Genomic DNA, 26,752 nt, shown 5'->3' with positions numbered 1-26,752 from the left:
AAAAATTATTTTTTTCTGTAGGTATGAATGAAGCACTCATTTTTAATTTATATATAATTTGTACACTCATAATTAGTGATATTCCATTGTGCACTTGTACATTTTACTAAAACCTTTTCTTAAGGGAAATCTATGTAACAAAGTAATGACTTATTGTATTTTTAATTATAATAAAAACATGATTTCTACACCATCAAAACGTACTTCTGAAATTTCAGGCTGGTCAGCAAGTTTTTTCAATTCTGGTTCCATACTAATCTCAGAATCCTCTGGCAATGGTCTTTTTTCTCCTCGTGAAGCTTTTGGTTCTACAGTATCATCTTTAAGGTCCCCAACTTCATTGTGAATATGCAATCCTGGAGAAGGTAGATGGTTGACTCCATTTCTTGTAGCATGAACAGAAGAGACATCAGTAGCCAATTTAATGCTTGTATCCAATGGAGTATCAGCTGAGGTTACTTCACCACTTTCTGATGCAATGGTAATTGTGATTAATCCTGGAATATTCTGGATATCTAAATGAGGTTCTTTTTCAGAGGTGACATGAGACGATGTGGCATCATTGCTTTCTGGACCAATAGTTACTGCGTTTAATTCTGATTCATTTTGGTTATTGGATAGAACTATTTCTTGAACAGGTAGATTATCAGAAATGGCATCAACTTTCTCTTTCTCTGCATCACCTGTACTTAACTCTGGTAAATTTTGGTTGTGAGAAACATCTCTAAGTGAAACAGCATTTGATATGATGATACTAGTACTGTCTAAAGTCAGAGCAACAGTGTTTGATTCTGGTATGTTTTGATTTTGTAAAGCAGTATCAGAGAAAAGAACATCACCATTTGTTGAAGTATCAGCAGTTAACTGTGATTCATTTTGGCTGTTTGAACAAGCAACTCCTTGAAGAGTCACAGAACTTTTTATTTCTTCAACAGTTTCTGGCTCTTCATCAGTTTCATCTTCTAGTTCTTCATCAAGAACTTCTGGTTCTTCATCTAGTACATCTGGTTCTTCATCCATTATTTCAGCATCTTCATCCAATCCTTCTTCATCTTCATCTAACATCTCTGCCTCTTCATCTAACATTTCTGGCTCTTCATCCAACACTTCATCTGGATCATCATCTAAGCCTTCTTCTTCATCTAGAACTTCTAAATCTTCATCCAATACTTCTCCCTCCTCGTCAAATCCTTCAACTTCTTCATCTATCATACCTGCCTCTTCACCTAATTCCTCAGGTTCTTCATCTAATACTTCTGGTTCTTCATCTTCAATGGCAACATCTTTCTCATCAGAACATAAATTATGGTCAGGAGGGAACTTCTTGTAAAGTTCAAGATTTAAGGTAGTGTTGTGGGTACAAGTATTAACACCTGTTTCAAATTCAACCTCTTTATTTTCTTTATCAATTTCGTGCACATCAACATTATCAGGACCAACATCTACCTCTACATTTTCAGAATGTTCCATGCACTGAGATACCATTGTTATAGCACTGGATACATTCTGAGAAGATGCTGAACAAACTGCAGAAATAACAGGCTTCACTAAATCTCTAGTATTTTGACTTATCCCATTCTGTACAGTGTTCTGTGGTAAAAGAGTTTGTGTCCTTAGATTCACAGGGACTTGGTTAAACGTACACTTGTTAATTTTGGATGTTTGCTTATTCTCCCAAAGCACAGTAGAGATTTGATGTGCTTCAACTGATACAGGTTCATGAAGACTGGATTTAGTGGGGGTGGACTCATGAAGATTCTCTTGAACTGGCACATGCTCATGAAACCTAGTATTTCTGCCATTCTCATGTGTTAAGCCTAATCCCTCATCTCCATTTTTAGAATTAACATGAAACATGTGGCTACTTATGGGTGTCCTCATCCATTGAGAATTTCCAACATTTTTTTCCTGTTCAGATACAAAATGTACGTGACCTTCACTTGAAATGGGAAGATTAGATATAGAGTTGACCTCTTGTCTTTCAACAATTCTGCTGATGTTGGTGTTGTAGCTTTCTTTTTGGTCTCTGGTATGAGATGGTTGGAAAATGCAGCTTCTAGCAATAGTAGTGACAGGGTCACCATTCATAGCTGGAATGTTTCTGTGTGGAACCAAGGAAGGAACTGTATGGCCAACTATGGTACCAGAATTTGCAGCAGAGATACTAGATGGACGTATGATTGCTACTTGGGGATGTAGAATAGTGACACATGTTGCTAGGGCAGACATACAGAATTCACTCACCTGAAAAAAATAATTGTATGACATTTTCATAATGTATTAAAAATTTACCACATGCACTAGTTGTAAAATGTGCAAGACAAACCACAAATTAATTATTCATTTATTACCTACTGCTGATAAAAATACATAATTATCTATAGAGTACCTGAATGTTTATGATTATATATACATTCATTTCATTAATCTTAAATATTTTGACTTGATATTAAAATGGTTTTAAATACACTGCTGGCCAAAATCTCAAGGCCAATGAAAAAATATGCATTTTGCATTGGTAGACTCAACCACTTATTTGAGAAGTGCCTTGAAAAAAGCAAATAAGAAAAGGAAAAAAAAAAAATTTTTTTAGCATTTAATAGGGAAAATGTTAACACTATGAAATTAGCTTAAATACTAGCTCGTCAAAAGTATAAGACCATACTGAAATGAAGTGTTAATCAGTAAACACGTAACAAAATTTAGTCATTTGTGTTCAAGCATTAGCATTGTCAACATCTTCCATTGACATCTCCTGTGTTACATTGGGTAAAAACATGGCAAAGGCCAAAAAGTTGACAGAGTTTGAACGTGGCAGAATTTGAGCTGCAAATGCAAGGTCTCTCTCAAAGTGCCATCACAGGTGAGACTGGGTGTAGTAAAACTGCTGTTGCAAATTTCTTAAGACACTGAGGGATATGGAACAAGAATTTCAAGTGGTTGGCCCAAGAAAATTTCATTAGCATTGAGAAGGAGGATTTGAAGGTTTGGCTGGCAAGACACCAGCCGATCGTCGACCAGATTAAGGCCCTTATGGATGCAAAAAGCAGCTCAAGAACAATAAGAAGTCATCAAGGAGAAAAAGGTTTTAAAAACTGTAAATGTCTTCAAAGACCACGCCTCCTTCCACACCACAAAACAGCTCAGTTAAACTTTGCTGAGAAGTACCAAACATGGGATGTATGAAAAGTGGAAGGTTTTTTTCTCTGATGAGAAAAAATTTAACCTGGATGGTCCAGATGGCTTCCAACGTTACTGGCATGGTCAGGATATCCCACCGGAGACATTTTCTACATGACACAGTGAAGGAGGTTCCATCATGATCTGGGGTGCTTTCTCCTTTCATGGTACAATGAAGTTTTAGGTTATACAAGGGCGTCAAACAGCAGCTCCCTACATTGGCATGTTGGAGAGAGCATCCTGATTAAAGGCCCTCGCTTGTGTGGAAGTGATTGGATCTTTCAGCAGGAGAATGCTACAATCCACAATGGGGAATAACGTGATTCTTTTGGACCATCCAGTATGTTTGCCCAAACTGAACCTCAGTGAAATTGTTTGGGGGTGGATGGCAAGGGAAGTCTATAGAAATGGACATCAATTTCAAACAGTGCATGATCCTTGTGTAGCCATCTTCACCACTTGGAATAACATTTCAGCCAGCCTTCTACATACGCGTATATCGACCATGCCAAAGCGAATGTTTGCAGTTATACGCAATGACGGCTATGAACTCACTACTGAGACCTTTTGTTGGGCATTTCCTAACCAGTTTAGGACTTCTTTTTGGTATGGTCTTGAACTTTTGACCAGCTAGTATTTAGGTTAATTTCATAGTGTTCACATTTTCCCTATTAAATGCTAAAAAAGTTTTTTATTTTTAATTTCACTTTTCTTATTTTCATCATTCAAAGCTCTACTCAAAAAATCCATATTTTTGCTTTATGTTCATTGGCCTTAAGATTTTGGCCAGCAGTGTATAATATTTTGTCTAAACCACCAAGTAACATCTCATTATGTTATATATTATATTGACTTTCCAGTTATGCTTGTCTAACATTACATAACTTGTATTAACATGACACTCATGCAGTCATGTTTTTGTATTTAGTAATATAAAACTGACCTTTAGTTTTCAATGGACTAGTGTTTTGTAATATAGTCACATTTCGATTATTATATATTACGCATGTATATAAATTTTTACTATTTTGAAATAAATTATTAAACTTATTTTTCCTAAAACATAGAACAGAAAATAAGTAAACCAAACAATTATCACTTTTTTTTACAACCTTTTAACTCAGTTGCTAAACCTTTTAAAATTTCACATGTGGAGATTAAGAAATGAAATATTTTATTTTAGGTTTTATTTTTACAGTTGAATAATCCAAACATATCATAAATAAATATATTGATACCATAGGATTCCACTATAATTTATCAAGCTCATTAATTAAGCTGTATTTAGGTCTAAAAAAATATGAAATTTTGAGCAGACTAATGAAAGAACCTAATTCCTTTAAATATTGGTTCTAAAAAATGAGGAAATCTTTTAAACAGATTAAAATGGCTGAGAAAACACCTAGCTGTCAATTGGTTATTCTTATGTCATATATTGAAGTGTATATAAATGACTATTTTCAAAAACAGAAAGGTGAATGGGGGCATTGTGTCAGATTCAATACATAAGCCATATCTCAGCAAAATAAAAAGATATGAGGTTCTTTTCTTATATTCTAATTTGTCAATATTGGAAATTTGAGTTCTTGATTTGTGTGAAACTATAGACTAAATATTTTGACATCACAAACACCTAATCTGAACCAGTACTGCATTCAAGATACCATATGATTCACAAAAACTGATATTTAAAATGTTCTTTTGATATTTATTCTTAAAGTTAGAAATGAACAAATGTATGATACTACAATTTGAATTACAATCTGCAATTTGATACCAAACCTACTGATATAAATTTATAAAATAGTACTTCAATAAAAGTCTGAATGCAAGTGAACAAAGAAAATGGCATGGTCAGTAGCAAAAGGATTAAAGTGCTTAAATAAAACAATCTTTTAGATTATAAATAAGTTTTAAAGGTCAGTTTCCATCCAAATGAAATATAAAGCTCTACTTTGGTCTTCTTATAAATTCACTATTTATATACATATATGTGCTAAAAAAGGATTTTTGTTTTATTTTCCCTTTTCTTATTTTCATCTTTCGAAGCTCTACTCAAATAAGTGGTTATTTGAGTTATGTATATATATGTACAGTTACAACAGAAAGTGTTCGTACCACTGGGTTGTTAGTAGGTTTTTCCTCATAACTTAAAAAGTATCATGATTAGGATAATGAAAGTGTAGTATATTATAAATATTATACTAACACACATCTACATAAAGATTTATGTAAATTGAATGACAAACTGTTTATAAACAAATAGCCAAACATAAAAGGGGCAGAAAGTGTTTGTGCATCTACTTTAATGGTCAGTTGTGGTCTTTGATCGTTTGACAGTACTCGACTGGTATTTTCTTCCATTCTTCTTTACAGAAGGCCTCCAACTCTTGCAAGTTTATCAGATGACGCTGATGAACCCTGGTCTTTAACTCATGCCAAACGTTTTCAATTGGGTTGAGATCAGGTGACTGCGATGGCCACTCCAGAACGCTTATATGATTCCTCTGCAACCAGGATTGCACATATTTCAATGTGTACTTAGGGTCATTGTCATGCCAGAAGATCCAATGACGCCCCAAGCCACAAGTTCCGAGCATCATTCTTGATATAAGTGCCTAATATATCAACGTACTCTTTTTTTTTTCATGATTCCATTGACGCGGTGAAGGTTGCTTACACCAGAAGAGCTGAAGGAACCCCATAGCATGATCGAGCCATCTCTGTGTTTAACTGTACGGACGGTGTTCTTTGGAAGATTTCGTTTCCCCTTCTTACGGAAAATATTGCGAACATCATTGTGGCCGAAAAGCTCGATTTTAGTCTCGTCTGACCAAAAAATACTTTTCCAATAGGTAAAGAGTTTATCTACATGATTTCTTGTATACCTTAATCATGCTTCTAAATGAACAGGCTTTAAATATGGAGTTTTGCGGGGATGGCATGCTTTGAACCCTGAGAGCGTAACATGTTCGTAACTGTAGAAGAGCTTACTTCAACCTCAGTTTCCCTTACCAGTTTCTGTATGTCATTACGTGTTAAACAAGAGTTCTTACTAACTTCTCTGAGAACCTTCCTCTTAGTTCTCTCTGGAATTTTGGTGGAGCGTCCGGAACGAGGGAGGTTAGCAGTTGATCCTGTAAGCTTAAACTTGGCAATTATGTTTTTAACAGTAGATTTCGGCACATTACATTGTGTAGCAATACCGGAAAGAGACACACGAGACTTGTATTTTACAATAATTCCGTTTTTTAAATTGCTGGACAGTTGTTTCCTGTTCGCCATTATGAACAAGCAGATAATGACAGAGACAGTGCTAAATTGCCGGAAGTAAATTTTTTGCTGGCTAAATTCCAATAATTATGAACCTAGTGTCTAGTTCTGGAATGGTATAATGTAGTTTATTCGCCGAACTAAACAAACGTTTTACGGGAATAACAGTTTTTTTTCACACGGTCTGAACTGTACAAACACTTTCTGCTCCTTCTATTTTTGATTATTTGTTTATAAACAGTTTATTTGTCGTTTAATTTACATACAAATTTATGTAGATGTGTATTAGTATAATATTTCTTATATAATTTACATCTATTAGCTTAATCTGTCGTAACTGTATAAAACTATTATATTAATGATTTCATTCATCAGTAATCTATTGCAAGGTTAAAAGGTCTGCTAATAAACTGAGAATACAAAGTTTTCAGAGAGGCTGTGATATTAACAACTGGTCATCACTGTTCTATCAAACATCCTCTGAACATGCTCTGTCTTGAATCTGTAATCATTGCTCATGTGGGATTTATCCAGTAAAAGGACCCAAAACTAAGTACAGACACAATTGTAAGGAAGTATATATAATCAAAAGCCATTTTTTAAAGAGAAAACAAGATAATGTATCTTTCTTTAACAGCAAGATGAAAAAGTATGAAACAATCATTAGACACTTGTCTAAATAGTTTTTTTTAACACAAAGATATACTGCTGCAGTACTTACACTTTATTTCCATTAAATATTAAACTTAAGACTATTATGTAGTCTTTATAAATAAAAGCCTTTTAGATTTTGTATTTGTGCAACTAATGGAAGCATAGTATTTTTCCTCTAACTTGAACATGTTTTCAGGTATGTATTTATTTATACACACACAAAGTTAAAAGCAAAAATGCATGTTTGGTAAGTTATAAAGTTGTTAAAAGTAGCTTTGAATACATTGCTTAAAAGTATAGCTTCTAATTAATATTGTTTCTCAAGATTAAAAGGATACAAGGTTACCAATATTCAGTCATGAATACACAACCAGACAAGACATACCTGGCAATACAGTTACCAACAGAAACTCGTGAATACCCAAACAGTTAAGACCTATGGCATTGCATCGTCACCAACAGTTAGCCATGAATATACAGCCAGACAAGACACAGCTGGGAGTACACTGTTACCAGTAGACACTCACGATTACAAAACAGACAAGAAACATATGGCAGTGCATGATTACCAACAGTTAGCCATGAATATACAACCAGACAAATCAAATCTGGCAGCACATAGTTACCAACAGTTATGAATATATAATCAGCAAGAAGCATCTGGCAGTACAAGGTTACCAATATTTAATCATGAATACACAACCAAGAAAGAGACATCTGGTAGTGTTTAGTAAAATATACACAACAAAATACGGTTATCAATATTTAGTCACGAATAAACAAAATAATAATTTATGGTTTTTCCTGATAATGTGTGATATATTCATATATCTGTTGGTTATAGTAGATAAAGAAATATTACAAAGTATCTATTTAAGACTGATAAAAAAAACAGAACAAATGGTACCTTAAAAAATATTCAACTCAAACTGGAAAGTTTTTCCCACAACTGGACATTAGTGTTTAAATCTTTCACACAAGCATTTACATGAAATGTGCATGTTCTATAAACAGCTGAAAAGCTTAAACTTTAAGTTATTTATTACGTAGTACATACACATACATGTAATCAAGAAATAGCATAAATTAGTTTTTATTGATAAGAAATTACATGTTAGTCTTATACACTGTAGTAAAACTTTTGGGTGATTATATATTATTCAATGGTACTTTTTACTTCCCATGCATGATTTAATTCTTTTAAAATTCGACTGAACTACACACTTCTAGGTTTAAATTTTTCACTTAACAATTATAGGTAGGGAAACAATTTATGAGCATGAGGAAAGGTTTTACTGTTGGTGGAACACATTAAATATTTGAATGAACATTGATTTGTCTTCTTCTGAATAAGACAGTCCAATGTGTAGTTGAAATATGCAGTATGCTCCATCAAAAATAAAACTTTTCCTTATGCTTAGTAAACACTGTTTATCTACCTATTATTATATTAGTACAATACGACTCAAGTTTCAGACTCTCAATAAGCTTCTCTTCCAAGTCTCTCAATGTTTTCAATTGAAAATTTGTCCTGCTGATTACAAAATTGCTAAAAATTCAGCAAGATTTTGGTAAACTTCTACATAAACTTAAATTGTATCATCACATTTTAACAACCTTAGTACTAGATTTAGAACCAATAAAATCCATAGCACCATTGTACCATTTGGACCTTAGTATCAAGTTTATCGACTGTCAATTTTTTACATCCTGTAAATGAATGTTTAAGTGCAAATAATTTTATAACAGATAAGCTCAGCTTAAACAAATTGCATTAAACTGAAGTATGAAAAGATAAGATTAAACATCTTATAAAAGTCAATGTTATTGTTTTAATAGCAATGACTAATGAATTCAAAAACTTGGTATCTGAATTCATGAGCTAGTTTTTGGTATACACCATCTACAGTTATATATTACTGATCTGATAGGTCTTAATTTGATGAATTAATGGTGGTGATAATACATAACTATTGCTCATGAAGCTAATAAAGAAATTTATGTACATGCTCAATCACATAAGATAGCATATTCATCTTACCTACAATACATGTGCTTTTTCGTAATAGGATCTTTGAAGGTTATTGAAAGTTAAGAATTTGTGAATAGTTTGTCCTATGTGTTTAGGTTTCATATGCAGAGGTGATATATTAATTCCTGCCAGATGTGTGCATTCTATAATCAGGTGTATACAAGTTGTACATTTTAACAATTTCTTCTTAAGTAAAAAAGAAAGTAAACTCTTACACGACTGATGTGACTTATTCTTTATGCAACCCAGCTATTTTTGCCTTACGACAGATAGGCATTTTAGAAACATCACCATAATTGTAGGAGGTCTGTTTATTTTACTGTTGGTTGTCTCTGTTGGTACTGATTATTTCTTTCAAAAATACACACAAGTATTATCTTCACAAGGGGTGAAAATTGCAGAAATAAACACAAAATAAGTAGAAGAAAGCATTTAAGAATTGACATGTATTTATCACCTTGTAAAAGAAAATAATGTATTACAACCCCCCTTCTTTAAGGAAGACTATACTAGTCCCCTTCACCTGTGAATCTTGTTCTTGCTGCCCCTTGGTAAAAATTTTCACAGCTGGTTGAAGAGGTGGAGGCCAAGATGAATGGGGACTAAGAATCGCTGCTATAAGAACTGAATACAACTCAAGCCGACAAGAACGGTCTGAGTATGGAACTGGTGGATTGTTGGGATTCTGTTGCACTTGATGTAGAAGGTGAACTACCTTATGATGAATGTCCTACAAAAATTATAAAATCAAAAAGAAGTAAATTATACATAAAAATAAGAGAAGTTTCAATAAAGTAAATCAATAATAATCTTGTAACAAATGGAAATTACTATGTCCATAAGCACACAAACAAGTTTTACAAAATCAATGTCACTAGTTTAAAGTCTTTACTCACTGCTACAACTTTAGTCATAGAAATGTTTTTGAACTCTATAAAAGTACACACACTAGGCAAAATAAAATATGAATGACTGTCATCTGTTTCCACTAGCAACTACTCGGTGGCGTAAAAGGACAAGCTGTGATCAGCTTAAAGCAACTGGTATAACACGTGACTTCAAAACACTTTTTGTCAATTTAGTGTGCAGAAGCATCACTGTTTAAATTTCTTTTAAAAATATAATAATAACTTATGAAAAAGTATAACAGATAGTTCCATATAAATCCTACCTTGTGGATATCTGGTTTAAGAATACACCCCACTGCATAGAGGAGAGTCTTCAATGCTGGGGGAAGGGGAAAATATTTGATTCACTCAGTTTAAAATCACAATGCAAACAGTTTGAAGAGAAGTATGTCACAAGATTGAAAAAAAAAACTTTAATGTTTGCCGTTTTTGATTCAGTGCCTTAGCAGTACATTTGAGAGTTAAACTAAACATCGAGGTTCAATACTCTTGGTGGGTAAACTGCAGATAAGTTATTGTGTAACTTTGTTGTTAAAAAGACACATTAAGAAGTGGCCATATAAACAGAAAACTGACTGGCGTATTTGTCTAAGATGTTACAGAAACAACAAAACTCAATGTTTCTGCAGCAGTTTATAATGAAAACCAGTTTTATTGATACAGTCCTTCACATTATATCACATGAAAGTTGCACATCTATGCAGGAACTTGCAAAATATTAATGGCTATTGACATGAAAAGAAACCCCACAAGTCTAGACAATCATATTAGCACTGACAGATTGTTACTATACAGTTTCCTAGTATCTATTTTTTTTCCCCCAAATTGGATGACAAACAAACAAAAGTAAAAATATTTTGAATACAAGTGAATTTACACTAGAATGAAAACTTGTACTACCTATTATTGGAGCTTGTTTTTAACCTTCTTTGGAGGTTACCTTGAACAATAATGGGAATGCAGACACTGAAAGGTACAAAATGCAGTAATACTGAACACATCTGGAATAGCCTGTAACGTGAGCACTATATTATTGAAACAATTATACTGTGTGAATAATGAATGCTACACTTTTGACAGTTGTACTGTGTGAACACTATATTATTGAAACCATGATTCTGTACGAGTACAATTACTGCTGAAACAACTGTGCTGGGTGAATAGCATACACAGTACACACAGTAAGTATTATTATTGTTGCACCACTGTACTAATACTGAAGCACATATATACAAGCTACATTCACTGTTGAAGAATAGAGTATTAATTCTATCTTATTAAAAAAAAACAACACAGTCACAGTAAAAAATTTCTATAAAAACCCAACAAAAATATGAAAAAGAAAACTAGTACCAACCTCTCAAAGCCTCAGAACAAACACTCTTGTTTGCTTTGCTGCTAAATTTACGATGAAAGCCAAAACCTTGATTTAAGTCAAAGCTTTTCTTGGAAGCCTTATTTTGTTTATCTTTTTGCTTTCCAGCCAACTTTGATCCACTACTTTGTTTCTGAAGCTGTTTATTCAAAATAATAACAATTAAAAAAAAAAAAGAACAAACCAATGAAAACTGCAGCAATCTATTTTTTTTTTTTTCATGTACAAAAATAAAATTTACTTGTTTATGAACATAACCTGTACAGAAGAAGTATAGTTCTAGGAAATTAGGGTTACTTCTGTTACAATCTGAATAAGTCACAAAATCATCCAAACTAGTTATTCAACAAGTTCTTTCTTCATTACAAGAAAAATTGATAATTACTAATTAAATGAGATGAATAAGTGATATATGCTTGAAGAACTTGTTAAACAAGAGCATTATTTATTCCTTTTTACTTTGAAGTAATATTAATAAAGTTCAAGACAGTTCACATAAATTTAGTTGATGTTTATTATGCAGTCCTGGCTTGGTTTGTTTTGAATTTTGCACAAAGCTACTCAAGGGTTATCTGTGCTAGCTGTCCTTAATTTAGCAGTGTAAGGCAGCTAGTCAACACCACTTACCACCAACTCTTGATCTACTCTTTTACCAACAAATAGTGAGATTGACTGTCACATTATAATGCCCCCATGGCTAAAAGGGTAAGCATGTGTGGTGCAAGAGGGATTTGAACCCGCGACCCTCGGATTATGAGTCGAGTGCCTTAACCATCTGGTCATGCTGGGCCACACAGGCCTGCAAATTTCATCTAAGTTGTTTTGGTTTGTAACATATTGTTCCCTAGCTCAGCTACAAAGATTTTGAAAATAATATTCTTTTTTTTTTTTATCATGTGAAGATTCTGTACAAACTTGGAAGGAAAAAAAAAACAAGTTATTATTTTACTTACCATAATGAACTTATGTTTGGGTTATAGAACAATCAAAAAGACTCATGTTGTGATTGGTCTAAAGAAATCTATAAGTGGTTGCTAATATTTTAAGAGTAACAAAATGTAACCCAATTTTAATGAAAATGATCTACTCATGTAAAAGTATGTATGATGTTTTGTTAAAACTCTGTAAGTGATGGAGAAAAATGGATATCATTTTCAGATTCAGCAACAAGGAATCACTGTAGAATGTATACAAACTTCAAGACACTAAAATCATTTCAGGCATGTGTTATTAAAGTTAGAACAATGATTAGCTAACAGTTTTTTTTAAAGGAAAATAGTACTTTTACCTTTAAGATATTATCTTCTGACTGTATATCAGCTGCCATGTGTTTCCATATCTTTTCACTCAAAATATCAACACCACTAGATGCACCTAACACCTTCAGCCAACTCGAAATAACTTGATAACAGGTTTTCCTCACTGAACTAAAAAAAAAAAACAACTCACATTCTTAGTGTTTTAGAAGCACTCATGAGGTCAAAGTATGACCAACATGCTTAAAGAGAAACCCACACTCCATACACAAGTTTCAAACATGTAAGAAACAGAGAAATTACCTCTATATAGAATATGTACTTAAATCAATACACATGAAAATAATCACTATGATTTCACTAAATACTTTAAAACAGAAATGCAAGATGCAATAACAAATGATTTTCAATATAATTTTAATGTTATCTTGTCTTATATTAACCCTTTCACCCTAAATCCTTTACTGGACATGATACAAAGCTTTAGTGTCTTTTAGTTTGTTATACCAATTAGTGTAGCATAAAACTTCAACTAATAATCCATATTTTAATATGATACAAGTTCTCCTAGTGTGACACGTGACATATTTTTGCTTCCCTATTTTATTTATCACCCCTTCAAAAGATACAACATTAAACATAAATTACTCTCTATAAAATTGTCATTGCTCAACAAACCATAAATTTTATAACCTTCAATTCTGTTTGGCTACAGAGCTATCAAATAGAAAATCAGACCTTTCATGCCACACCCACCAGTCACATTCTTTCCTTCAGAACTTGTTAATAGTTCTCTCTTATGTTTAATTATATATGATCTGTAACCAACAGAAAATCAAGGTTTTCACCTGTCAATTGATGTATTGTATTACATTGTATACTGAAAAGATGAATATAAGTTTAACTTATATGAAACTTTGGTTCCCAGAGGAATAATAACAGCTAGAATGGATTAATTCATTAACAAGTCTCTTCACATAGTTAGATAGCCAGGTAAATTGTGACTGTTAGAGGAAACTGTCTGATTTTTGCATGTTTTTAAGTCTATGTTCTTTGGTGCATTATTTAATTAAATAAAAATTATTTATAGCATTACTACCAATTGTATAATAAAAATAGGCCCCACTTTTATTGATAATAAAAAGCAAAAAAAAAAGAGAGTGGGAAAGCAGTTTATTCCTTCTTTACTTATTATTATGAAAGTAACTAATATGTAAAAATAGGGATCTTTTTAAGTTAGTAGATATTAGATTAAAATAGATAATAATAATTATATACTGAAGGATAATTTAGATTTCTTTTCTTTCTTTGGTTACAAGGTTGGTAAAATTCATAAGTTCCATTTTGAGATAGAGTAGTGAAAATAACAGATAAAATACAAATTTGTATTGAAAACAAACAAACAAACAAACAAACAAAAAAACGTCTGAAATATATTTAGGAGGTTTCTGGAAATACATAAAGGAAATTTGACACTTTTGAGATGAAGTATTTTTAACCTTAACATGAAAAATTACTTTACACACAGACTGTTCAAAACAAATACTCAATATATTGTGAAGGATTTATTATTATATATTTAGAAATGCATGTAACTTGTACTGTTAAATGTGCACTGTTAAATTCCCACTTATTCACTAGATTTGTAAAAGATTCTCCAGTGTAACAATCAACAATACATGTTTTAATGACAGCACAGCGGTAACTTCAGTATTGTTAAAAACCTTGCCTCACTTTTATAAACCAACATGCCAAAAGACAGTTTATATTGTTGGGTTGCTACAGTTGGTATACTATAATATAAATCTCAAATGCTATAACTGTGATAAATGCTTATTAATTGGGAAACTAAAGATATCTGACCAGGAGTGTTTATAAATTTTGAACATTACAAATCATTTTAATTCAGTGGGTTGACATCAGATATTAGTACTTTTATGAAGACTTTACTTTGTATAACTTCAGTTGTAAAAAAACTTGTGTGATCAGCAAAAACTAGATAGCTACCCTCGAAGTGAATTGTACTTATATCAACTCAGACTTACTCTGCTTATTGTGAACCCTTGATAACATATAAAGGAAGTTCCAGATCAGAGACGACTTAATACTAAGTTTGTAAAACTTTTGTATATAAAACATTATTTGTGATAATCATTATTATAAATTGTATTATTATTTGTATATTAAAATATATTTTTAAGAATGAAAATACTGTGTATCAGTCTTGTTAGCAAACACCATAAAGTAGATACACCTTGACATTTATTTAACATCTAAATTATCATTTAACTCATTTTCAGGCTATTTGAAATCATAATAAATTGGAAGCTCATCCAGATTAAGTTCTAACACAACAATATTCATGGATAAATCTTTATTTTAGTTTATCAAAAATACTTCACTAAAAGATATGATGTTTGTATATGAAAGATTATGATGTTAGCTGAAAGACTACCAAATTTTTGTGAAGATATAAACACTATATTGAAAGTTTGAAACATTAAATCTATAAAGACTTTAAATGCTTAAAAAGAGGTTACATGGTTGGTCAAATTAACTGAGCCCATGTTGAGATTCCACTTTATATTATAACCTGCATTATACAAAACTCATTAATCGTTTCCTAGTTTTGATCTATATTCTAAGATAATGCGTTAAATACATACATATGTATCATACGCTCTTCAGACATTTTAACAAAATGTGTTTAATGTGTTTTGGTCATTACAGCTGCAAATGATATTTGTAAATGTAACCATCAAACCATTAAGTTCTAGCTACACAGCTTTATACAGTTACCTTAATATCTTTATATTATAATATGTATTGAATGAAACCTTTAATACAATAATGTTTTATATATATGTAAAAAAAGTGAATTTATAAGAAGGCTCAAGTTTTACTTTATGTATAATTTGGATGAACTCTGACCCTTACATCTTATTCATGATCTAAATGCTTGTTTTCTTTGAACACTTTAATAACTGGCTCATTATTCTAAAACTGCTTTATCTTAAACAGTTTAAAATGATTAAAAAACAATCAAAAATCTTCTTTTTGAATATACACAGTGCATTTTATTTTGAATTTTTTAATAACAATGTATATCATTTATAAAATACACCTAAGAGTATTCCTTAGAGTAGTGCTGATAAAAGAAAAATACTGTGGAATTAAAGGGAGTGGGAAATTTACCTGAAAGGTCGATCTCGACCAAACCAGTTACCATTCACTAAACTCCAGCCAAGCTCTTGAACAAAAAGCTTGTTAATGTATAAGCTGCGTGGCACCAAGATCTTGCGACAACTGGTGTAAGCAACAAATGTTGAAAACATTTTAGTATCACTAATTGGTTTAAAAACAACATAAGCATTACCATCTATATTACATATATAATAAACCATATTTTTTACTCATACTTTTGGAAATGTTGAAATTACAGAAAACAACTTTTATATCATATAAGATCAAACTGAATATTTCTTTCTTTGCACAAAAGATTTGCTGTACTTATATTTTGGCATTAATTGTACTCAACGATACAAAAATCTACATTTTCTACTTTATGGCTTGTAATGCCAAAAAACATTTCTATTAACAAAATCGAAACAACAACAACATTTTGAAAACAGACAACTGTGCATTAAACCTTATTAACAAATATAAATATTTGTTGGAGTTCATATTAATACTCTTTCTAAGACTATATGTCTAGATATCTTTACTTTAAAGATGAAAGAAATATCAATTGTTTGTGCCTATTAAATATATCAATCTTTAAAAACATAACACACTCATCAATATACCCTAGGAAAAGAGGAATTTTGATATTTAACGTACATCTTTCTGTAACCCCAAAACAAGTGTCTCTAAATGCTATAAAAAAAATTATATTAAATACAGACTGAAGAAAATAAGTTTCATTACCTCAGGGTTTAGAGAGAAATTCTCCATTCTCCTTTGGTCTACAAAATCTTAAGAGCATATACTATAGTAAAAACTACAGCCATAACATTTACAACAAGCCACGTATACTTTCTCATCATGTAGTTAAAGACTAGTTATGCTTACGTGTACACAAAACTTAGTGTTACTTTACTAGTGTTTGAATTCTGGGAGAAAAAAATGCTACATGTATAATGTTGTACCATGTGTCAAATAATACAGTGTTTACAAATAAGTGAGCAACTCTCTTGGTTGAGTAGAATAAGATATCAAACAGCTATGATTTTGCAGCATGTGTGAATGAAGTTTTTTAAGTTTTTATCAACAGTTTAGACAGGGATATGTGAAAGACATTGTTTTTATTTTGTTTGTTTTTTTGTTTTGAATTTCTCGCAAAGATACAGGAGAGCTATCTGTGCTAGACATCACTATCCATTGCCAGCTCTTGGGCTACTCTTTTACCAACAAATAGTGGAATTGCCCGTAACATTATAATTCCCCCATGGCTGAAAGGGCAAGCACATTATTTATAAGATGACATTTTATTTTGTGTGTGTTTTTCTTATAGCAAAGCCACATCAGACTATCTGCTGAGCCCATCCAAGGGAATCGAAACCCTGATTTTAGCATTGTACATCTGTAGACATACCACTGTACTAGCAGGTGGTCATTGTATTTTGATGTTCCAAATAACACAAAATGTATAACATTTACAAAATGCATCAAACAGTATTCATTAGAGTGATGGTAACAAAGGCAAAATATCAATGATAAAAAGCATGTTCTAGTGGTCCTAATTAAGTTACAAAAATTAATGTTTACTCTCCTTCATAGTAACTCACACTAGTGACGATACCAAGAAGTGGGTTATATCAAATATTAACCAAAGATGCATATTAGTAAAATATGTGTACAAATTAATAAACACAGTGCCATTGGTAGATAACATGATACAAAAATCAGAGATCCCTAAATCTATAAACTACTCATATTACCTACCTCAGAATTAATGCTTCTAAAATCTGAAGAGCAGAAGTGTGGAGAGAGGGTAGAACAGTTGCAACCAATTCGGCAGATGATGAAGCTCTGTTCATCTGAAAGTGAATAGAGTCTAAGTGTAAAACTTTATACTCTGAATTTATGCAATAGGGACTGCAACAAATATAATATATAAATGTGGTCCTTAAGTTCACATATCCAGGACTGTGACAAATATAATATATAAGGCATGGTCCTTAAGTTCACATATCCAAGACTGACAAATATATAGGTGTGGTCCTTACGTTCACATATCCAGGACTATGACAAATATAATATATAAGGTGTGGTCCTTACATTCACATATCCAGGACTATGACATATATAATATATAAGGCATGGTCCTTAAGTTCACATATCCAAGACTGTGACAAATATAATAATATAAGTGTGGTGCTTAAGTTCACAACTGTAGAAAATGAAGTGAAAAAATAATTAAGTTGTTTGATAAATACTGCAAAAAAGAAATGTAAATGCTCATCATTAAAATCTCAATTTATATAAACATAATGGCACAGCCTGTTGTTTGTCTCTGTAACTACTTCACAGGGTGTGGACTGATATGGAAGTTATTAGATTCATGCAAAAACACGTACAAATTTTCAGTTTTGCACTTCATATTTTGCAGTTTTAATTAATAGCTTTTACCACTACTTTGCTCACTATACACAAATTTGGTATAGAGGTTCAGTGGGTCCACGAGGAGATGCGTACAAATTTTCAATTTTGCTTTTTGTGATTTTTTTTTTATCGGCATTTTTTCCAGTACTTTTTCTCTTGTTGATAAATCTACAAAAAGTCTGGTTCAAAGGTTTGTTGTTGGTCCATGTGAAGATATGTCAATTGGCAATTTTGCATTTTGTGTTCTGCAGATTTTATGGGCTTTTTGTTTTTACAATTACATTATATAAGCAAAGCAAATTTTCATGTCATAAGATAACCTTTCATTGATCAAGAATTTACATATATGGATATTACAGTTAGTTTTGAGTAAAGAAGTACTTGTGTACAATAAATCGTTTATTGAAAATTGAGTTTTTAACAGTGATGATAAAAGAAAATTAAAAGTACAAGCAAAAATCAATATAATTTAATACTACTATATCAAATTGAGAAGTAAAGATTGGGATCTATGCTATAGAGGGAGCCAGCTGCAACAGACAAGTGTCTTGCTCCTTATTTGCATACTACAATGCAGCTGAACCATGTAAAAACATGGGGCAGATGCAAGTTTCAAGGATAGTTGTGAATGAAAAATGTTGTGCTTATAGAAGGCAGCAATGAATGAGAAAAGGAGAAAATATGAAAGGAGATGAGATGTCATAATCAGAATAGGTTGAGACCTTGCCTCAAAGTGCAAGAGGCCTTCAATTTTTCAATATCAAGACAAAAACAAAATAAAAAAACTGAATTAGCACAAATATACTTGGATGTAAGTAATTAACTTTCAGTTTACAAAGTCAGAACTGTAATGAATGCTTCTGGTTTACATTGGGGTTTTAAAAACTACCTATAAAAATAATTAAAATGTCCATATACACCGTACATTTTTAACCACTGTACATCACAGAAATATTAAAAAGGTAGAAAACCTTAAACAAAGCTGACTTTTTTTCATTTTGAAGAAAGAACTATAAGTATAATTATGCATTCAAAAATTACTGCACCTTTATTCTTCAACAATACAATAAAACAAAGTCAGCTGAATGGGTTTTAAAATATAAAATATTAAATTATATATTAGGACTTTTAACCAACTAATAAACATTAAGAGGTGCTAGCCCTAACTGATATAAAATAAGAATGCAAGTCTATAATAAAAAATCTAAATCTGAGCAGGAAACTACAATAATTTATAGTCATTTTCCTGCCATGAGGAAATTTGAAATATGCAGAGTTACGAATACAAAATTCATGGTTCTCACTTAATTTGGCAATACTAAGCTTGGTAAGTATGTAGTATATTCAAGCTTCAGGTTTATGCAATACCTGTGCTTGGGAAGAGGTATATGTGGGGATGCCACTTCAAACTGTGGTGGTTTATTTTCTCTTCTTTTGTGTTCCTGATTTTTGTGATATCTTGGTGTTAGGAGTGTCATAATATGCCAGAGTTGAGATTCAAGTTTTCCTCATATTGTACTACTTGTGGTTGATATTTTCTTTATTATTGTCATCTTTACATTAATGTATGGATACCATTTAAGAACAAAATTCACCTATGATTTGTTTTATTTATTTTTTCTTTCTTCTGAGGGTAGTATCTAAACATGGAACACTTTCTTCCATGCTTTTACAGATAAACATTCTTGGCTAAGTGTCTTTTGTTTTGACACATCTACAATGAAAATAATATGGTTGTCCCAATTTCTGAATGGGTTAGCTGTACATATAATTTGTGACTGTATGATATTTCATTTGGCATTACAAAATTGCCTCATTCTGGTGCAAGCACAACTGTAAAAATACAAAAGATTTAATTACTATTAACTCCACAGTGTAATTCGTTTATTTATCCCCCATAACAAATTTACTGAACCTTACTACACCATATGCACAATATTTATAAAATATGAGAATTTATAGAAGTGAAATAGAAACCCTATAACATGAGCTATTTGGAAAGGCAGACTTTTCTTTAGAGGCAAACTGGGAATTTATAGCATATGATTAAATGATAGAAATTGTCATAAAAAGAAATAAATTATTTGCTCTAAAACAAATAAATAATGTAATGCATTAAATTTTTGTGAATAACTAAACTTAGAAAAAAAAACTTAACTTGTTAAAAATGCATTAATGTTTCAGTGTAAACTCTGGAATCAGATAAAGGTAAATTATACAGACAACTTCTCATTTCAAATGTAATTATGTAGCAGAAACACAATAAATCAGTATTTTATAATAATTTAAGAATGTTGTTTGAAATTAAAAAAGATTACTCACCAGTATTGTAGGATTAACAGCACATGTGCGGTAGATCAGGTTCAGAAGTGCATTGACTGGAACTACAACTGTTACTGGAAACTCCACACTGAGAATGATAAAACATCAACATAACTAAAACCAAAACTTAATAATGATTCATCAAACTGAAAATTGGAATGGCAATACAGTGATTATGAGCTTTAAAGACTAACTAGTTCAGATTGAGAGTTCTGACAATTCCTTTTCATACACCAAGAAAAAATAAAAGGAACTGTGACACTTAGAAAATTTGAGCCCAATAGATTAGTTGTTTGAAGTATTTGACCTTATGTCAAGTTCAAATGGCACTTGGAAACTCACCTTTCACTTCTTTAACATTTTAATAACAACAACAAATAATAATAATAATACAATGATGTGTCACTAGTAATATTCATCAGTTATTTTAATGAACCATATTATCAGCTAAGTCATCACATTTTACAAGTTGTATTGCCATTTTTTAACCACTTAATTAGTCAAGTGATTCAATTTAAGTTAAAAACTTGATATTTGTTACTTACTCTTACCTTAGCATTTTACTGATACAGAAGCCAAGAACTTCAAATCGTTTCTGGCTGAGAAAAGCCACAGATACAGGGTCGTCAGTTTCAACCGGTGGAAGGTTCAGTAGCTCATGGGCATTATCATAAAACTTTCTAGAATCTGAAAATCCCAATCTGTATGTCAAAACAATGATTTGTTTTTCTTAAAACAGAAAAAATTAGATTTAACTTGTACTTGACCTCTTTAGAATTTTGAATTTCCTACAAAGCTACACCAGAGCTATCTGTACCAGCTGTCCCTAATTTAGCAGTGAAAGACTAGAGAGAAGGCAGTTACTTAGCACCACCCATTGCCAACTCTTGGGCTACTCTTTTAGCAATGAATAATGGGATTGACCAGCCATGTTATAAAGCTGTCATAGCTGAAAGAGCAAGCACATTTGGTGGAACAGGATTCAAACCCACAACCCTCAGGTTGCAAGTCAAGCACCCTAACCACCTGGCCATAAAAATACAGGTGATAGTGTCCTGTTTAACACTGACAAAATGTGTATTTAAACTTACACTTTTGCCTCAGGTACACTTAAGGCTTGTCCTTTCATGTCTGAATGTAAATTAATTATCTTTCTGCATTTTATAGCTTTCAAAATAGCCAGTATCGCAGATAAATGTTGTTTGTGGTGATAACAGAATACGATTATACCCATTTAAATACATTTTTAGTTTTAACTTTACAACAACCTGCTTTCAATATTTATACTATTCAAATTACAAATTTTATGTTTACTCCTTTCACTTTAATCCAAATTTTAACCACCCATATATACCACATAAATCTTTAATTATTCTCCATGTGTACTCCTTTCATTTGTATCTCCAGTTCCAACTTACATGTTTTCTCCTGTCAATTTTAATTCTTTTTCAAATTCTCCATGCTTATATTCTTGTAGATCACAAAATTTAGTAAGCTAACATTTTTAATACCTAAATTTATACACACACACACAAAATAATGGCTTCTAGAAAAACAATCTGTCTTGTCTGTTGTTAAATACATTTGTTATTCTTTATAAAATTATGTGTTCTGTAGTTGTAAGAATAACAAAAGAAGCAATTTACCATTATCTGGCTCTTATCATTTTTTAAATCAAAGGATGAGAACTCTTAACAGAAGTAAAATTTTGTATTTAGTTTTATATTACACCAACACTATATCTTGTCAATCTATAAATACTCACATTACATTTATGGTTGTAAATGTTTTTAAAACTGAAACCTCAAAGATGAACACAAAGTTCAAGTGGGATGAAAAGTTGATTAAATTTTATCACCATCTATGCTGAACAATTACTATCAAACTTATTGGAAAAATAAATTTCACTTTCTTTAAACAAAACATGAGCTAAATGGTGTGTAAGTTACTATAAAGAAAAAACAGTACGGTTATCTTGTTGGATAAATTCTTAATACAATAATCTGTATTCATTTTTAACAACTTTTTTTCTCTTTTATTAAAAGTTATTACAAGTCCTTTCATTACAGATGACAGTAAGACTTAATTACTTATATTTGAGTATCAATTTTACCTGTAACTGAATTTTTTGTGGTAGAATAAATAAGAAAAACTGTCCCGAAGGAACTCAGCAAGAAAAATAATTTTCTAAGTTTTACTCTTAAAACATGTCTCTCTCTCTTTTTTTTAGTGGAGCATAAATTTATAAAAGTTACTACAGAGAGAAGAGTAAATATGATACAAGATGAAAGACTGCATTAGCCTATGATTAATTACATATGGAATCTAAACTTTGCACTATTAAGTTTATAATAAGGGATATTATAAAGTTTAAAAACAACTTGTACTCAAATTAATCACAAGATGCAGTCTTTTTATTTGTCAGTTTGTGGTTTGTTTGAGGTCTATATGAGAGCTATCTGCGCTAGCTGTCCCTAATTTAGCAATTTAAGACTAGAGGGAAGGCAGATAGTCATCACTGCCCACTGTTTTATAATGTGAACATCACATTATAATGTCCCCATGGCTGAAAGGGTGAGCATGTTTGATGTGATGGGAATTTGAACCTGCACTCCTCGGAGTATGAGTTGAGTGCCTTAACCACCTGGCCATGCTGGGCAAGTCAGTTTTTAGTACTAAATTTGTGAGATAAACATCAGACATTAGGTAATAGCAATACAGTTTCTCTATTTGTGTAAAAACAATCCTGTACTACAAATTTTAAATCAATGAAATTATCATGCAGATCAGAAATCTTAAAGAAAAAATAAACACTAGAATATTTAATTTGGGTGGCTAAACAGGGTACAATGTCCTGAAAACAAAACTCCTAGATTACAGATATGTATAAAAAGTCTTCCAACAATTGCATACTGTAAATAATGTATTCCATGATATACTTAAAGCCTGTTGTTATTTTTATTACTGCTAGTACTGTGCACAGTTATAACTACATGTATTTAACAAATCCTCCAACTGGAAACAAGTTTGTATCCTTATTTTTATAATTATACATTCTGTAGAAGTTAAGATAGTCTTACTTTTTATTATACAATATACACTTATTTGTTGATTTATTTAATATTATCTCTGAACCTTAATTCACTAGAAAAAAAACACTTATTTAATGAAAAACAGCTGCTAAAATGAGTTTATAAGGGAGGGTTTTATTTTGCTGTTATTGTTGTTATAAACCTTCAAGTAGGTTTTTCCATTAAAAAATATATTTTATCAAAAAAGAAAGAACTTTTATTAATGGGAGAGACATTAATTAAGATATGCACTAGACATAAAATTCATTAAAATCCCCAAAAACAATCAAAAGGTTTCTTACTTGAACAAACAAGCTCAAACTATCCAGTGTGAAACCCTTGTACTGTTGTTATTCAACAGTAATCTATATTAGAAACTGAAACAATAACTATTTTCCTGACTTCCCACAAAACTGTTTTCTTTTTACTATCCCCACTCTCTGTAATTTTCTTTTTGTTGGCAGAAAAATGTGTATTTTTAGCTGAAGACTATATATTTTCTAGCCATTAAGAGTCTGGGCTAAATTAATAGTACAACTCAAGAACAGTAAATCCTTTTTTCATGGATTCATAAATAAATAGCACTGCAACCATTTTTGTTTTATAACATCTGACCTATTACAACTTTAAGAGCATTGACTCTGAGAAGTGGCTGCAATTAAGAGCTAGCTTCAGAAGACAGATAAAAAAGGTTAAGATAAACACTGTTGTTCATGCTTATTGAAACATGATTTTTAAATGTAACTTACAAATGATAAAAACCATTTTTGAAATATGATTAGACTCTTTTGAAACTATTCTATCAAACCTAAGTAAAAAGCTAACCTATCTTAAAATCCATCACTCACAAGTTGCATTCATAGCATCAAAAAACATACCATTTTCTAACTGTTCATAGAGAGAGTCCAGAATACCATGCATGACACCCAATACTTTGTCCATCTGTTCTGACCAAGCAGCAGCATGTATTTTCCCTTGATTTCCTCCACCACCACAAGATGGCAACAGTGCAAAACACAAAGCAAGATGCTGGAAACATTTAATATTATTTTAACAGTAGAACTTTAAGAAATAGTACTTCTTATATAAGTAATAAGTAGTATCAAATAGTTTGTTATAAATGGATTTTAAGATCTCAGAACCTTTTATGACTATCTCTTGGATACAAAAAACAATGTGTAACTAACATTACATATGACTTAGGTAAAGTAAAACAAATATAGACCAGCAGTTTGAGTCAATCAATAAAAATCTGACCAAAGAAATGTTTACTTAACAGAAATAAATTAAAGTATTCATAACAGGAACACTAGAACAATTCTTTTAAAATCTAAATACATCTCAGTTACTAAGCTTAATATATTATAGTGGAATTCTATGGTATCATTATAGTTATTTATGACTTTTTGGTTATTCAACCGTATACATAAAATCTAAAAATACATTTTTTGATATCCTCCACATGCAAAATTTTAAAAGGCTTAACAACCTATGTCTAGGAACAACTGAATACAAAGGTTGTAACAAGAAGAGATAATTGTTTGCTTTGCTTCTTGATTTATTGTTCTATATTTTAAAGAAAAATAAGTTTAATAACTTATTTCTAAATAGTAATAATCTATATATATGTAATGTATCATAATTAAAATACAGCCAAGACAGGGAAGACTAAAGGTCAGTCTTATATTACTGGATAATTAACAAGTGTACATGCATTGTGCTATTGCAAGTTATGTAATGCTAACTAGGCATAACTGGAAGGTCAATATAATAAAAAATGATAAATGTATAGCATTATGAGACTTAAGCTACTTAGACTAAACATTTGTATTTTTATGTTATAATACATAGTTGTTTTAGCAGGAAAAAAACAATTTATATTTATTTCCTAATGTTTCATGATAGTTATGATGTTGGATAAGTTACAGACCCCTCTTTGTTAGACTATAGAAAATAACATCTTACTGAAATCAAACATTTGAAATTTCTTTAGGAGGTTTTAGAAATTATGCAAATAATGTTTGAGATGATGAATATTTTTTTTTAATCATAACATAAAATCACTTTGCATTCAGACTAGTAACAAAACAGACTATTTTCACACACAAATCTCTAGGGAAAATACTTCACTAAAAAATCTGATTTTTTTGTATACAAAGTACTTGTAATCTTTACTAAAAGTCCAGTAAAATTTGTGAAGATATGCTATAACACAAGTTATTATGCAAGTATTTAACATGGGCAAATGTGTATATTATACCTAGTTTGTTGCAAAAGGGTTAATATATCTTGATATATATACTGGTTATTAACCTAGTCATGAACTATACATTTCATACACACTTGTAGACAATTAAATAATTACAGTATTATGCATTACATTGTTTAGAGCAAATTCTATAAAGAAAATAACACTGATGTTCATAAGAATAAAATATTTAACAAAGGCACTTCTGATGTCATGTGCTTGCATAAATATTACACAAGTATCCCAAAACCTTCACTTAAGAACATAAACTAACTCCCTCAAGCTATAGTAATATATAGTAAGTACTTTACTATGGCTTGTACAACCCCAAGATATTACATCAACAAAATACATGAACAGTAGTCTCAACACTGTCTCTGTTCCTCCATCTGATTATTAGATCCAGACAGGATTTCATATAGAAACTTGTTTGGGATAATTTGTGGTGAGATTATTAGTTGGACATGAGTCAAAATGTAATGAAAATAAATTTAAGATAAACAATTGTTATTTCCAAATCTGCATTCATTCTAGATTGAGAAAAGAGTAATTTAGGTTAGTTTCTATGGTGGTTACGAGGTCAGTGAAATCAACCAAATACATACAGAGTTAGGGTAAATAAAATAACAGATAATGCATACAATTTTACTGATAAAAAATGTTTGATATTTGTTTAGAAAGTTTTACAGATTATGCAAATAAAATTTAATAATAATGAGACAAAGAAAAGAATTTTTAATCTAAACATAAAAATAACTTTGCACTTGGATTAGTCAATACCAACTTTACATAATCAAATTTTTTAGTAAAAAAAATTAAAAATTTAATT

At 31.1% G+C, this 26,752-nt stretch overlaps 1 protein-coding gene across 2 annotated transcripts in view; it reads right to left on the bottom strand.

Annotated features, from left to right (window-relative positions):
- Nucleotides 1-26,752, bottom strand: part of LOC143243987 (uncharacterized) — a 48,408-nt gene that overhangs the window by 4,924 nt on the left and 16,732 nt on the right. For both annotated transcript variants that reach the window (XM_076487895.1, XM_076487896.1), the window contains 10 exons: nucleotides 24,554-24,704; nucleotides 21,156-21,291; nucleotides 20,605-20,692; nucleotides 17,623-17,717; nucleotides 15,874-15,984; nucleotides 12,711-12,849; nucleotides 11,405-11,561; nucleotides 10,311-10,366; nucleotides 9,663-9,869; nucleotides 205-2,244 (listed from right to left, as the gene is read on the bottom strand). In XM_076487895.1, coding sequence (XP_076344010.1) covers nucleotides 205-2,244; nucleotides 9,663-9,869; nucleotides 10,311-10,366; nucleotides 11,405-11,561; nucleotides 12,711-12,849; nucleotides 15,874-15,984; nucleotides 17,623-17,717; nucleotides 20,605-20,692; nucleotides 21,156-21,291; nucleotides 24,554-24,704 — 3,180 coding nt within the window. The remainder of the gene's footprint in view (nucleotides 1-204; nucleotides 2,245-9,662; nucleotides 9,870-10,310; nucleotides 10,367-11,404; nucleotides 11,562-12,710; nucleotides 12,850-15,873; nucleotides 15,985-17,622; nucleotides 17,718-20,604; nucleotides 20,693-21,155; nucleotides 21,292-24,553; nucleotides 24,705-26,752) is intronic.

Source organism: Tachypleus tridentatus, chromosome 2, assembly GCF_004210375.1.
Source record: "Tachypleus tridentatus isolate NWPU-2018 chromosome 2, ASM421037v1, whole genome shotgun sequence".
Lineage (NCBI taxonomy): Eukaryota > Metazoa > Arthropoda > Merostomata > Xiphosura > Limulidae > Tachypleus > Tachypleus tridentatus.
This window is presented reverse-complemented; position numbering and strand designations above follow the sequence as displayed.